Source organism: Schistocerca piceifrons, chromosome 3 (assembly GCF_021461385.2).
Source record: "Schistocerca piceifrons isolate TAMUIC-IGC-003096 chromosome 3, iqSchPice1.1, whole genome shotgun sequence".
Taxonomy (NCBI): Eukaryota; Metazoa; Arthropoda; class Insecta; order Orthoptera; family Acrididae; genus Schistocerca; species Schistocerca piceifrons.
The window spans coordinates 213,413,211-213,429,848 of record NC_060140.1 but is presented as its reverse complement, the minus strand read 5'-3'; the positions used below and the strand labels follow the sequence as shown (position 1 = coordinate 213,429,848).

Here is a 16,638-nt window from a genome sequence, read left to right as displayed (position 1 = left end):
AACGGTATAATACACCTTCCACATCGTTAGCAACAGGTTCTACACAACACTGGTGACTACTTTGAAGGACAGTAACAGGTGCAAACATGTAACTCTTTTGTATCAGTTATGAATAAATAGTTGCCACTATTTAAGTTCCAACCCCTGTACAACATTTTTGGAGGCAAGTGCAGTATTCTATTCCACATGTTTTGTTTTGTGGTTCACTATGGCCAATATATCTATGGAAGAAATTCTTCAATCTCCTAGTCGAACAGCAGCGAGCTCTCACAAACCAGCAGCAGCATCTCTCCATGGCACTAAACAATTTGGCAGCCTTGTTGATAGGCCAGGCTTCACTGCTCATGATGCAGTCTGAAACTATTTCTTCCATTTGATGATTCTGGAGAAGATTGGGATGCATAAAAAATGCCTTTGGTAATATTTTCAGGCTTTTGGTGTTGTCAGCCTCAACGTGTATAAGGCTTTCTTTCGGTCATGGATTTCTCCTCGTGTTGATCACCCTTTGTGTGAGCTAACTCCTCTCCACGAACCTGCCAGTCTCTCTTTTGACGGAATGTGTCTGTTGCTCTCTGCTTATCACTGCAAATGTACTTACATTACTGCTGCTTACATTGAGTTCTGCCATTGTCAAAAGTGGCCACAACAGTCATACAGAACTTGGGCAGCAGAACTTCATGGGCTTAGCCATTGTTGCCAGTTTGCTACTAGAGCTCACCAGGACTCATATGCTGATACAGTAGATTGTGATGCTATAATACACTGGCCTGTGATAGAGAAGTTCCTGAACACACTTTACAATGTGAAAATCGCTCTCACACAGAGAATTCCAAACGTTGCCCAGTCTTTTGAGCTCTCTAGGGAAGCAGGAAATCAGGAGCCCGGTGTGAAGTGGCTGCCATTGCTTCTCCTCCTCATCCGCAGTCGATTAGCTCATGGGGAGGGGGGGGGGGGGATGATGTCACAGCCATGCAGTCGCCATTTCCATGAGGCATGGGGCTGTGCCATGCTAAACAGCAACAGCACAGTGCGAATAGACATGGATGTAGCTGTGATTCTGTTAAATTCTCAAAGCTGTATGCATCTTGGATCAACTGTGTTGTCCCCTGCCTTTCGCTGGTTGGTGAGTTACAACAAACAACAAATACCCACATTGGGACAGTTTTCTACTCCCATAGTGTATAAAGCAATTGTATGGCCTTTTGACTTTTTGATACTGGATAATGCCAACACTGAAAACTTATTTGAGTTAGACGCCTTCAAAATTTTTGGTTTCTCTATGCCTGACAAAGTGCATCTGGTATCTGATCACGTTCTGTACCAACAAACGGATGCGCTCTGCTTGGAATTTTCCTCACTATTTTTGGAAGGTTTAGGGTGTGCTACCAGTTTCAAGGCTCACATCACAATGAAACTGACAGTGCATCCCCATTTCTTTTGTGCCTGCCCAATCCCAATAGCTCCATGGGAGCAAGTCAAATAGGATGTTATCACACCTGTTTTTCTAGTAAATGATCTACTCTGATGGGAACTGTCACAAAATCTGATGGCAATCATTAGCTCTGTGGTGATTTTAGAAAGTCTGAAAATTCACATTCTGTTATTGATACCTCACCCTTACCCCAACAGGATGAACTCTTAACACAGCCTTCCAGGGGCCAATATTTTTCCAAAACAGACTTGTCAGAGGACTACTTGCAAGTGCCTCTGGACGAAGGTTCCAAAAGTATCATCATAGTGAATACCACCTTTGGCTTATACCAATACCAGCACCTGCCATTCCACAAAGCCAGTGCCCCTGCTATTTTCCAATGATTTTTGGAGCAACCCGCTACCTCCGTGCTGGTGTGCAGTAACTACCTGGATGATAATTGTGGTTTCTGGTTCCTCCACAGATGAACACTTGCTGAGCCTTCATGCCCTTTTTTTGGTGCTGCAGGGTGCTGGATTGAAATATAATTTGAATGAATTGCAATTTTTTCAGCCATCTATCATCTACCTTGGTTTTGAAGCTTCGCGTTGTGGCATGAAGCCTTTACGCTAGCATGTTTATGTCATTGCAGCTTTACCACTTCCTACCAGTGTCAAAGAGTTGCAGGCCTTTCTCAGAAAGATTACGTACTACCGTAAAGTTCTTCCTGGTAAGGCCACAATGCTCAGCACCTTCTTGCTGGCTTATGTAAAGATGTTCCTTTTTGCTGAGTGCTTGCCTATGAGCATGATTGTACCCGGTAGGAGTCAAAAATACCTCTGCACATTGCTTGATTACCTTCCAACCTGGCCAATATGTTGTTATGCCCACAGACGCATCCCAGTATGGCCTTGGGGCCATTCTCACTCACAAATATGCAGACAGTTCTCAACACCCTATTTCGTATCCTTCCAAAACCCTGGATCAGGCACAGCAGTGCTACTCACATATAAAAAATTAAGCCCTTGCTATTGTGTATGTGAAAAAAATTATGTTTTCCTGTTCTAAATTTCATTTGATTACTGATCATATATCTATGGTTTCTCTTTTCCATCCTTCAGCATCTCTTCCGGACAAAGCGCCTCATTACCAACAACACTAGCCTTTGTTTTTGTCACTCATAACTATGAGATTCGCTTCTGTTCCACAGCAAAACATGCTAATACAGATCTCATTCTCAGTTGCCAATTTGCCCCAATCCATCATTTTATCTGGATGAACTGTTGTGTTACCATTTAGATGTTGAAGCCCAAAATACCATGGATTGTTTTCCCATTACCAGATTCCAGCAGCTGTTGCAGCCAATGATTTCTTACATCAGGTTGTTCACTGTGTTCACCATGGCTGGCAGAATAAATCACAAAGCCGAGCATCAGATCCCTTGTGTAATTACTAAGCTATCCGCCATCACTTCTCAGTTCTTGAAGGTGTGTTACTATTGCCTACTGAAAAGTCGGTACCCAGGCTTGTCATCCTGTCCACAAATCAGTGGGACATCACATGTCCTCTTGACCAGGACCATTGGGAAGTTTCTTGTACATAATCGCTGGAATTGCTGGCCTGCCACCAAGTGTTTTGGCTGGTTATTGACAATCAGCCTGTCTGCAGTGCACCATCCATCACGTGACACACAGGCCTCTTCTTTCCCTGGGGCCTGCCCCCAGCACCCCTGGAAGCATAATATCCTGATTTTGTGAGTACCTTCCTTAAATATTTTTGGCTTTCTGTAGTTGACACTTTCTCACACATCCACAGTGGCTACAGTCACAGCTCTCACAAGGATTTTTTCCTTAGAAGAATAACTGTATGTGCTTGAAATGACAGTGGCTCACAGTTTTTGTCTCAATGGCATTCAGCGTGTTACTCCTCCTTCATTTCATCCCGAGTCTAATGTTGAGGCAAAATGGATGGTCTGTACTTTCAAAACTCAGATGAAAAAGTACATCATGCTGTCTTCTCCTGAGGAAACCCACAATAGGTTCTTGAGCTCATATAGGTTTATTCAAGCAGGCAACTATATCCCAGGTGAGCTGCTTCCCAGCTGCCAGACCCACACACTGCTTCATCTGGTCCAGCTGGTGCCCGTCCATCCATTGACACTGATATCACAGCAGTTCCATCTGGGCTCTGCTTTCCAAGCCCACGTGTTTGGTCAACGCTGTAACTGAATACTGGCAGTCATCCATCACTGCTGAGGCTGCCGCCTCTGTGTTGTGTGCATATCCGATGGTTTGTTGTCAGGACCAGCTCTGCCCACATGTGAATGACCATGTGACAGAGGCCCCGCCACCCCCGTGGTCACCTCCACCATCTACGTCTAGCCCTGCGATGCGGTCCGTGTCCCCTTCGGCTCCTGCACCGTCTCTGTTCTAGGTGCTGCCAATGCCAGGCAGAGTAGTTGGTGCCAGGCCGCTTCCATCTCCACAGCCCCTGTCAATGGTGCTGCCACCTCTGCCACCACATTTGCCATTACCTTTGTCTTCTATGCTGCCTCCATCACTGAGTGCCTGCCCAGATGTGGACATCAACACGGCATGGCGCCTCCATCACTGGTGTTGCCTGAGTGGGCACAGCGCCTGTCCAGGCCTTTGCCATGTCAGAGCATATTCTCTTCCAGTGTAGGCATGGACATCTCCAGGGTGAAAAGTTTTCCCTGAGGGGGAAAGAGTGTTGTAACCTTTTATAGTGAGCATGCGGAATTAAACAGCAAGCACCTCTAGGGCCAGCCTAAAGAGGCTGCCTCACATCAGCACAACAGCCTTATATAAACCAGTGCGCTGGGCACTCGGCCACTTTAATGCTTATTTGACTAATGTTGTTGATGTTGTTGTGGTCTTCAGTCCTGAGACTGGTTTGATGCAGCTCTCCATGCTACTCTATCCTGTGCAAGCTTCTCCATCTCCCAGTTCTTACTGCAACCTACATCCTTCTGAATCTGCTTAGTGTATTCATCTGTTGGTCTCCCTCTACGATTTTTACCCTCCACGCTGCCCTCCAATGCTAAATTTGTGATCCCTTGATGCCTCAGAACATGTTCTACCACCCGGTCCCTTCTTCTTGTCAAGTTGTGCCACGAACACCTCTTCACCCCAATTCTATTCAATACCTCCTCATTAGTTATGTGATCTCCCATCTAATCTTCAGCATTCTTCCGTAGCACCACATTTCGAAAGCTTCTATTCTCTTCTTGTCCAAACTATTTATCGTCCATCTTTCACTTCCATACATGGCTACACTCCATACAAATACTTTCAGAAACGACTTCCTGACACTTAAACCTATACTCAATGTTAACAAATTTCTCTTCTTCAAAAATGCTTGCCTTGCCATTGCCAGTCTACATTTTATATCCTCTCTACTTCGACCATCATCAGTTATTTTGCTCCCCAAATAGCAAAACTCCTTTACTACTTTAAGTGTCTCATTTCCTAATCTAATTCCCTCAGCATCACCCAACTTAATTCGACTACATTCCATTATCTTTGTTTTGCTTTTGTTGATGTTCATCTTATATACTTCTTTCAAGACACTATCCATTCCTCCATTCCGTTCAACTGCTCTTCCAAGTCCTTTGCTGTCTCTGATAGAATTACAAGTCATCGGCGAACCTTAAAGTTTTTATTTCTTCTCCATGGATTTTAATACCTACTCTGAATTTTTCTTTTATTTGCTTTACTGCTTGCTTTACAGATTGAACAACATTGGGGAGAGGCTACAACCCTGTCTCACTCCCTTCCCAATCACTGCTTCCCTTTCATGCTCATCGACTCTTATAATTGCCATCTGGTTGTGTACAAATTGTAGTAAATAGCCTTTCGCTCCCTGTATTTTATCCCTGCCACCTTCAGAATTTGAAAGAGAGTATTCCAGTCAACATTGTCAAAAGCTTTCTCTAAGTCTACAAATGCTAGGAACGTAGGTTTGCCTTTCCTTAATCTAGCTTCTAAGATAAGTCGTAGGGTCAGTATTGCCTTACATATTCCAATATTTCTACGGAATCCAAACTGATCTTCTCCGACGTCGGCTTATACTAGTTTTTCCATTCGTCTGTAAAGAATTTGTGTTAGTATTTTGCAGCCGTGACTTATTAAATTGATAGTTTGGTAATTTTCACATCTGTCAACACCTGCTTTCTTTGGGATTGGAATTATCATATTCTTCTTGAAGTCTGAGGGTATTTCACCTGTCTCATACATCTTGCTCACCAGATGGTAGAGTTTTGTCAGGACTGGCTCTCCCAAGGCTGTCGGTAGTTCTAATGGAATGTTGTCTACTCCTGGAGCTTTGTTGCGAATCAGGTCTTTCGGTGCTCTATCAAACTCTTCATGCATATCATATCTCCCATTTCATCTTCATCTACATCCTCTTCCATCTCCATAATATTGTCCTCAAGAACATCGCCCTTGCATAGACCCTCTATATACTCCTTCCACCTTTCTGCTTTCCCTTCTTTGCTTATAACTGGGTTTCCATCTGAGCTCTTGATATTCATACAAGTGGTTCTCTTATCTCCAAAGGTCTCTTTAATTTACCTGTAGGCAGTATCTATCTTACCCCTAGTGAGATAAGCCTCTACATCCTTACATTTGTCTTCTAGCCATCCCTGCTTAGCCAATTTGCACATCCTGTCGTTCTCATTTTTGAGATATTTGTATTCCTTTTTGCCTGCTTCATTTACTGCATTTTTATATTTTCTCCTTTCATCAATTAAATTCAATATTTCTTCTGTTACCCAAGGAGTTCTACTAGCCCTCGTCTTTTTACCTATTTGATCCCCTGCTGTCTTCACTATTTCATCCCTCAAAGCTACCCATTCTTCTTCTACTGTATTTCTTTCCCCCACTCCTGTCAATTGTTCCCTTATGCTCTCCCTGAAACTGCAGTTTCTTCCGTTTTAATCTACAGTTCATAACCAACAGATTGTGGCCAGAGTCCACATCTGCCCCTGGAAATGTCTTTCAATTTAAAACCTGGTTCCTAAATCTCTGTCCAACCGTTATATAATCTATCTGAAACCTGTCAGTATCTCCAGGGTTCTTCCATGTATACAACCTTCTTTCATGATTCTTGAACCAAGTGTTAGCTATGATTAAGTTATGCCCTGCACAAAATTCTACCAGGTGGCTTCCTCTTTCATTTCTTAGCCCCAAACCATATTCACCTACTATGTTTCCTTCTCTCCCTTTTCCTATTCTCTAATTCCAGTCACCCCTGACTATTAAATTTTCGTCTCCCTTCACTACCTGAATAATTTCTTTTATCCCATCATACATTACCCACACTCCTATTTTTTTATTCATTATTAAACCTGCTCCTGCATTACCCCTATTTGATTTTGTATTTATAACCCTGTATTCACCTGAGCAAAAGTCTTGTTCCTCCTGCCACCAAATTTCACTAATTCCCACTATATCTAACATTAACTTATCCATTTCCCTTTTTAAATTTTCTAACCTACCTGCCCGATTAAGGGATCTGACATTCCACGCTCCGATCCGTAGAACGCCAGTTTTCTTTCTTCTGATAACGACGTCCTCTTGAATAGTCCCCGCCTGGAGATCCAAGTGGGGGACTATTTTACCTCCAGAATATTTTATCCAAGAGGATGCCATCATCATTTAATAATACAGTAAAGCTGCATGCCCTCGTGAAAAATTACGGCTGTAGTTTCCCCTTGCTTTCAGCCATTCACAGTACCAGAATAGCAAGGCCATTTTGGTTAGTGTTACAAGGCCAGATCAGTCAATCATCCAGACTGTTGCCCCTGCTACTACTGAAAAGGCTGCTGCCCCTCTTCAGGAACCACACGTTTGTCTGGCCTCTCAACAGATATCCCTCCGTTGTGGTTGTATCGTTGATACACACAAGCCTCCACACCAACGGCAAGGTCCATGGTTCGTGGGGGGAATGAGAATTACAGACATGAAAGATTGGTGCTTTACCTATGCACCCTATTTTTCCACGTAATCCACATCCCATTCTGTGGGCTTCCTCCGGGGCGAAACGGGTGTGTATGTGCCCTCTAGGTACCAATCCTTGTCCTGGTGGCAGAGCTAGTGGTTCACTGTGTGAATCACTTCCTCATTGTCCTCAAAATGTCTTCCATTAAAGGCATCCTTTAATGGTCCAAACAAGTGGAAGTCCGAGGGTGTCAGGTGTGAAGCTATAGATTGTCTCTCCAACTGCTGCAAATCATGGAGCTCCCCCGAACAGCCTTCTGACCACCTCACCCTCCGTGCCCAATGGCTAACTGTACTCCTGTCGACAGCAGATGCTCCATAGACTTTGCACAAGTGTTTGTAAATATTCCCCACAGTTTCTTTCTCTGCAGTGAGAAATTCAATGAGGGCATTTTGCATGTATTGTACATCATCTACAGACGGCATTTTGAAACTGTCTTGCAGCTACACTATCTGTCTGAAGTGATGGAAACTTGGCATGCTCACTCAGGAGACTTCAAATAATACATACGTAACATTTTGCTTCTGTAACATTGTTTTCAGCTCAGGATAAAAAAATGTGGAGCATTACTTTCTGGGCAACCCTCGTATTTTTGTTTTTGTGGAAGCAGATTATAAGTTGGTTAGGAATTCTGATATTGTGTTGTGCTACATTACACTGTATACAATACATACTAGTTCTATTCAGTATAACATTTAATAATTTTAAGTCATTTGTAGTATTATAAGTAAGTAAAATTTACATTATTGTGATATTTCGACATTCCAAAATGTTCTCTTTATGGGATATTATTCTTTAAATGTAATCATGATTACATAATCACAGTGTGCAGCAAATGATTTTGAAATAACAATAGGCGAATAGCTGAGAGTAAAATTCCGTAACACTACTTAAAACAAACTGTCAGGAAAAAAGTAATACACAAAGTTTCTACAAGATTAATCAAATTTCTAAAAACTGTAACTTCTACATAAGGGAAGATAGAAACTTCTGATGAATTTTAACTTTCATAGGACTAAAATGTTTTTATTTTCAAAATATCTGTTCAATTTTAAAAGGGTATATATTTTAAGTAGCTGCACTTATAGGCTTGGGATACTTTTTACAATTATGTTTATGATCAAAGCTATCATTTATGTTTCACAAACATTCAGAGTGCACTCCACTAGATGCACCGCAAACATATAGTCTAACTCACTTATACTGTAGCGAGCATGGCAGGAGTTACAGCATTCACTGCTGTTACTATGTGGCGTCATTGTTCACACAAAGTAGTTAGGAAAAAAAATCATGTTCCTTGAGACTGGATGACCTTGGAAGTGAGTGCTGCTATATGAGATCTGTACTTTTGGCTGATTCATCAGTGAGGCAGCTCATTGTTAAGAAAGGCTCTTACATGCAGGTACCAATGTTATGGTGCCCTGTCCTGTTGAAAAATGAAGTTCTCGGCATGTCCTTGCAACTTTGGAAAACTCCATATCCTCAATATATCCAGGTATGTGATTCCTGGTACCGTCTTTTCTGCAAGAACGAGTAGGTTATAAATATTTTCTCGTGAAATGTCAAAAAACATGTGAAGCTTTGTACAATGTGTCTTGCATTCAACTATAGTCTGTGGCTGCTGTATTTGGATATTTTTATGTTGTGACAGTTCACTTTTCCACTTAAATTGAACATGGGAATCATTATACATGAAAGGTGTAAGGCGGTGAATTCACAGAGCTCCACACATTGTTGTTTATCACCATCAGGAGGCCTTGTAGCAATTGAATCCTGTATAATTTGAAAGACAAACTTTGCCACTGAACATAACAGACAGAAACATGAGGGATAACTATCGGCTGATACAGTGAGTAGACTTCCATGTGCTACATGCAAGAAAGTGCTGAATAGAATCTGTCTTGAATTAACAAGTGAGCAGATGTGTGAATATCTTTAAATTTCAAAGTGCAAGTTAAAATTTATCCCAAATTTCTATATTCATTCATGTAGAAGGTTCAGTCTTGTAAAATAAAACGATCTGTATGAAACACCTAGTCTTTTCAAAGCATGAGGGTGTATTAGAGGGAGTAATGAAGGTAAATACATAGATTTTACTTGCTTTTATTCACTTCTGTAGCTGATTAATAAAATTTTCATTGAGTGCTCCATGTGTCATGGAGCAATTATACAGATTACTTGAGGGGAGGATTAATTGACGATGGAGAAAACAGCAGGGTGTTTTAAATTATTTCCTTGATACCTCTTTACAGCTACGAGAAGTTCCGCTCTTCAGTAATGTAATGGCCACTTATTTTGCATCGTGTCCCTGGAACTTCTGCCCCCTAAGTATCTCTTTCAGTTCTGCCTATATAAGACTGATTAATTACATTTAATTGTTTACTTTTAGACAAAAGGTAGCACAACTGAAATCGTTGATCAATTATACAAAAACAGTCTTAATCGCGTTTATTATTGTTATACTACCAACTGGTTTCAACCCGACGTAGGGGTCATCTTCTGGACGTGTACACCATTGGTCGACTGCTGGTGGTGTCACTCCTGTCTACATAACGCCCGTTTCCTGCCGGGAATCATTATACATGAAAGGCGAGATGTCATCGCCTACAAAACCTGGCATTATGGAATCGACCCGAAGACTCAAAGTAGACCTAATTATGTGTATAGAAATGTGCCGTTTACCTTGTATACCCGCTCCTGTAGAAAAGTTAGTAATGATGAAAAAGTACATGTATGGATGAAAGGACTTGGTGTTTATTTATTCTCGAGGCTAATAATATGTTTGTAGACAGGCATGCAGTGGCGGCGATGACAATACACACGTCAATGAGGCATAGTGCTTCAATGCTGTTGCAGATAGAGCTCACAGTGGAATGGTTCTGCTGGCGTGGACGGCCCGCTTATATAGACAACGAGTGATCTTGATTACATAACGCGCTGATAACGGACTTAGACTCTGCAGACACCAGCAAGACGTGTTATCCTGGATGCGTACTATAAGCCTCACTAGTAGCAGTTTCCTGCTGTTATGTAGACAGGAGTGACACCACCAACAGTCGACCAATGGTGTAAACGCCCAGAAGATGACCCCTACGTCGGGTTGAAACTGACTGATTGGCAGTATAATAATAATAAATGCGATTAAGACTGTTTTTGAATAATTGATTAATCATACTAATTGTCGTTTCATCTACACAACCATGTTGTCCAAAAATCTATGAAATTGTTGACTCATCTTATGGTTCATGGTCAATTATTTTCATAGAACTCTAGGATAGATTCAGAAAGAATGTGATGTGTAGTTGTATTGTCCAGTTTTAAATGTTGAGATATAGAACTTCTAATATTACCCATTCTAAATCTTTTGATCCTTGTATGAATGTGTTATGAACCATTCACTTGTCAGCGGACTGGCTACTTTCTTTGTAATTTAGTAATGTAGGCATTAGTGTACAGGAATCACGAAATCTCTCATTACTTAGAGAGAATAAATAATTCAGAAGATGAAGAAATTGTTGGCTTTATTCACTGTATTATCATTTCCTATAAAATCTTGTTACACTATCCTGCACTTTGTATTATTGGTAACTAAGACCTAAGACCTGTACTTATTGTTGCATTCTGTTTCATCCTGAAAAGTTTATTAATTTAGAACCAGAAACAAAATTATGAGTCTGTATATAATTTCAGATTCCCTTGCAAGACATCCTGCAAGGTCTGTTTCCGAGGGCAAGAATTTCAGACAAAACGGAAATTATTGTTACGGCCCCTTCTTACTTGAGCAAGGTTTCAATGCTCCTGTCAACAACTGATCGCAGGTGAGGGAACTGCGCACATGTAGACTTGTGCTCTTGTTTACTACCAGGCTTAACCAAATTTACAATTTGATAATTGCAGTTATATTCAGTTCTTTATTTATATTGATAATTCTAGGTTTTATATTGATAATTTGTAATGTGTGTTTATAGGTAGGACTACTTCTGCTAAATTATATTGTATTATCTTCTTTCAGCTCATTGAATGACTACATGTTGTGGAAACTGACTGTCATGTACTTGCCATATCTGTCGAACAGTTTTAGATCTGTTTACAACAATTACAATATTCAGTTAACAGGTATGACAAACAAATTCATGTTCAAGTTTTTAATATTTTATATTTGATATGCAATCAGTAATAATAAAACTGAAGTGGCTTTAAAGGGTAGATGTTGTAAAACTCCTTAATAGAAATAATGAATACAAAGTGCAGTTCATAAGTTCTGGGACTAATTTTTATGCAGCCTTCCCACTAACTCCATCAGTTGCACAGCTGTTGAGCTACAAAGTTTAAATCCTTTTGAGCAGACGTGTGGAGGTGCATGAGTCTTATCATTATAGTGTGTGGACAGTTGATGCTAATTGATACATAATACAGAATGTCCATATTTTTCTACTGTAACTTCAAATTCATGTGTTGTTCTACATACATATTATTGCTTTGTTTATTTGCTTTACATTTCACTTTTTTGTCACATACGAAGAAGGAAAACCAGTTTGAATTTCCTGTTCAAATCCCCCCTCCACCCCCCACCCTCACCCCACCCCTCATTTGCCCATTCATATTTGCAAATCATGTAACTGAGATGCTAATTTGGTACCAGCCCAGCATTCACCTAGGGTTCTGTGGCTTTTTTAACATCATCGTCTCTCTGTATCATAGTGGGCTTGCTACTTTTATTTGGTAAGTAATGAAAGAATTTTGACGCTAACAAAAATAGGTCTCCAGTGATCACAATACTGAGTAGATCCTTTTTAATACCCCCCACCCCACCATCTGAGAATTACTGAAAAACTGATTTTTCAAAGATGGGAGAATGTGGGAGAGGTGAATTAAGAAAGACAGCAATTGCTTTGTGTGTCATTTAGACACACTATTCTTTGCATGTTCATCTTCATTCAGCATACCTTTTGTGGAGGTCTAACTTTTGCCCACAAACAAAGTTACTTTTGTGATTTTGAAAGATGTAAAATATGACAATCAGTAGAGGTGGCAATAATTTGCAGGGAGTATAAAGCAGAACAGGACATGCAAATGAAGAGAGATGCTGATTAATTGTGGATGCTTTGGTTGCATTGTGGATTTTGGGGACAGGTAAGAATCATTGAGCTTACCGTTAAACAGTTTCCTTGTTATGAAGCTACTGACTCAGATTTGTTAGTTATTTACATGTTCTGTGGATCATTTGTGTGACAACTCACTATCATGCAGAACTCCTCAGTATGTTTACAAGTGTTCCTTTCAGCACTTCTGGGATGTGGAGGTGTGGCGACTGTGGGTAGAATCCATTCGGTGAACATCCCCCTAGATGAATACTGGGCTGGTACCAAAGTAGCATCTCAGTTACATGATGTACAAACACTTCAAACACTTTTGCCCACTTTCACACTACAAGCAGACAGTTGGGGTACACATATTCCAACTGGGCTTGGTTTCTCTATTTCACAGGAGAGGTAGTCAAATATTTTGAAATTAGCCTGAATGAAGGAGTGTTCTTTATGAGAGAAATAGTGCTCATGTAGATGTTGACTATGACACAAGTACTGTGGTATATGATGACACTGTAGGATGTTGGACTAGTAATATGAGCTGTTCAGATCCTGCTGAAGTGATAGTTCACATTTTTCGTGGAATACACATTTCCAGCCCATGTTTTCATAATTAATATACAACCCTGATCATGTTATCATTTAAATATCAGTTATTTTATTTTTTTCTTAACTTCTTTTACGTGTTATTAATAACTATTTAATTCTTGAGTTTCTCCCGGCGTATTTGATAATCAAAATATCCACGGGTATGCTGCCGGTCTATAGTGTCCAACGGGCACAATATTTCGGTGATCAAACATGTCGCCATCATCAGGTGAACTGACGGACTGAGCTCCTGTGAACGTGCCGGCACGGAGATCCGTACGCTATGGCTGCTCAGGGGGAACTGGGTTCGGTCGCGGCGGCGGCCGATTTAAATACCCTCCGCCCGCGGCGCGCTCCCTCCGCCGTCTGCGCCCAGCGCCACGGTCGCGCGGTGGAACAGATTGCGACGGCGTCTGAGATGACGTCGGTGTGATGGCTCTGTCCGCCGTGGTCGTCACAACTATACGTCTGCTCGATTTACTCTTGATTAACCCGATCACTGGTTCCCAAGCCTTGCTAAGATTATAGCCACAGTCACGGTTTATGAGGTCGTCATTGGTGCGAATTTCGATGGCCTCTCTAACAACGCTGTCCCAGTATCTCGACGTCTGTACCAGAATCCTCATGCGGTCATACTCCATGGCGTGATTTTCCGACAAACAATGTGCAGCGACCGCCGACTTGCTCGGATACATCAGTCGAGTGTGCCTCTGGTGTTCACGGCATCGATCCTCGACGGTACGCATTGTCTGACCAATATACGACTTGCCACATTGACACGGAATCTGGTACACGCCGGCCTTCCTCAAACCGAGGTCATCTTTGGCGCTCCCCACCAGTGCACGAGTTTTATTTGGAGGACAAAACACAGTTCCGACCCGGTGTTTCTTCAGAATGCGGGCGATTTTCCCCGAGAGTGCACCTGTGTATGGAATAAATGCAGTGCCTACCTCCTCCCTCGTGACTTCATCCATCTCAACAGGTTGTGCTGCAGTGGTTGGGCGGAGAGCACGTTGAATCTGCCACTCTGAGTACCCATTTTTTCCAAAATACAGTTCTCAGATGTTCCAATTCCTGAGGTAGACTCTCTGCATCAGAGATAGTGCGCGCCCTATGTACTATAGTTTTAAGTACCCCATTCCTCTGTGAAGGGTGGTGGCAGCTGTCTGCATGCAAATACAGATCAGTGTGCGTAGCCTTCCGATACACCCCATGACCTAGGGTGCCGTCAGCCCTTCTCTTGACCAAGACGTCAAGGAAAGGTAATTTACCCTCCGTTTCAGTCTCCATAGTGAATTTGATGTTGGGGTGTATGGAGTTTAGATGTGTAAGGAAGTCAAGGAGTTTATCCATACCATGTGGCCAGATGACGAACGTGTCGTCCACGTAACGGAAAAATCAAGTAGGTTTCCATACGGATGACGACAGGGCTTCCTCCTTGAAGTTCTCCATGTACAAATTCGCTACCACCGGTGAGAGTGGGCTACCCATGGCGACTCCCTCCGTTTGTTCGTAGTATTCTCCATTAAAAAGAAAATACGTGGAAGTCAAGACATGCCTAAAAAGTTCAGTGGTCTTCTCGTCAAACTTCTGACTAATCAATTCTAGTGACTCTCGCAGGGGTACCCTCGTAAACAAGGAAACGACGTCAAAACTCACCATGATATCTGACTCATCCAACCTGAAGCTATCAAGGCGTTTAACAAAATCCACGGAATTGCGGATGTGATGAGGGCATTTACCCACATAAGGACTTAATATTCCCGTCAGGTATTTGGCCAACAAATATGTAGGTGACCTGATGTTGCTGACAATGGGACGTAATGGTACCCCCTCTTTGTGAACCTTTGGGAGTCCATATAGTCTAGGCGGTACCGGACCTTGGGGTAACAATTTCTTAGCGTCACCCTTCGGTAAATCTGCGTCCTTGAGAAGTGCCCTCGTCTTGTTCTCCACCTTCTTTGTAGGGTCAACGCTGATCTTCCGGTAGGAATCGTCATTTAGCAGGCTCTGCATCTTATCAGTGTAGTCCTTATGGGAGACAACAACTGTAGCATTGCCTTTGTCAGCCGGTAAGACAACAATTTCAGAGTGCTCCCTCAGATCACGAATGGCCGCCCTCTCTTTACTGCTGAAATTTGACTTCATCGGCTTGGATTTCGTCAACGCACGACAAGTTTCACGACGTATTTCCTCGGCTGATTCTGGCGGAAGTCGAGCTGCAACCTGTTCAACAGCACTAACAATTTCTGCGACCGGAGTGAACTTGGGGGTGGGAGCGAAGTTGAGACCTTTCTGCAAAACTGAGACCGTATCATCACTCAACACCATGCCACTCAAATTGATGACAGTCTTGCACGGAACCTGCAGGGATGGTTTGTCAAGGAGACGTGAGAACTTAGCTGTTTGACGTCCTGTAGCCTTCTTATGGGCGGAATCAGCTGACACCCAGGTGACACCATCAATCCAATCCCAGGAACAAGAAGTGAACTTACTAGCCAGTTGCAAATGTAGTTTGAGTAATTCCTGTGAGATAAACTCAAGGCTCCGGTGGATGAATTGCACTCTCTCACGTACCAATGCGAGGCTGGCTCGTTTCTTGATTCTCTTAGCTGCTGCAGAATCGATGTGACTGTGGCTATAATCTTAGCAAGGCTTGGGAACCAGCGATCGGGTTAATCAAGAGTAAATCGAGCAGACGTATAGTTGTGACGACCACGACGGACAGAGCCATCACACCGATGTCATCTCAGACGCCGTCGCTGGGCGCGGACGGCGGAGGGAGCGCGCCGCGGGCGGAGGGTATTTAAATCGGCCGCCGCCGCGACCGAACCCAGTTCCCTCTGAGCAGCCATAGCGTACGGATCTCCGTGCCGGCACGTTCACAGGAGCTCAGTCCGTCAGTTCACCTGATGATGGCGACATGTTTGATCGCCGAAATATTGTCCCCGTTGGACACTATAGACCAGCAGCATACCCGTGGATATTTTGAATAACTATTTAGTTCTAAATAACATCATTTCCTCCTTGTGACAGGTGTGCAGGAACCTGTTGAACGATGGGAAATGTGTGTGGAGACTGTGGAGAAGTTTATGAGTTTTGGTCTAGCAACCATGGTGGAGAACACTTTCCATGAAGATGAAAGAGAACTGGAAAGGACGGAGGTTAGTATTGTTGAAAATTATGGTTGCTGAATTGCCCACTTTGAATTTATTCACCATGAAATTTAAATTTTATGTCATTATCAAAAATTAATATTCTCACTGGAGAATTTGAAAATAGTGTCAGACATACTCTGCGGGAGTGATGCAGGACTGTTACTGAGAGTGATACATGTGAAGTTACTTGGTGGATAACATCTGACACTGCCTGAGTCAGTTGATACTGTTGTGTACAGGGAAGTCTTAAGCCAGAAAATGTAGCGTAGTGTGTAAACAAATGTAAAGTGTTGTGTATGTATAGGCAGACTCTTTACTGTATGAAAATAGAACTGACAGTCAACTACTGGAAACAATTACTACCATTAAATAT

At 42.3% G+C, this 16,638-nt stretch overlaps 1 protein-coding gene across 1 annotated transcript in view; it reads left to right on the top strand.

The window, feature by feature from the left end:
* The window catches only part of LOC124789567 (endothelin-converting enzyme homolog), a 600,524-nt gene that overhangs the window by 502,190 nt on the left and 81,696 nt on the right, over positions 1-16,638 (top strand). Inside the window, exons 7-9 of the mRNA XM_047256970.1 lie at positions 11,123-11,250; positions 11,445-11,548; positions 16,144-16,271. Coding sequence (XP_047112926.1) covers positions 11,123-11,250; positions 11,445-11,548; positions 16,144-16,271 — 360 coding nt within the window. The remainder of the gene's footprint in view (positions 1-11,122; positions 11,251-11,444; positions 11,549-16,143; positions 16,272-16,638) is intronic.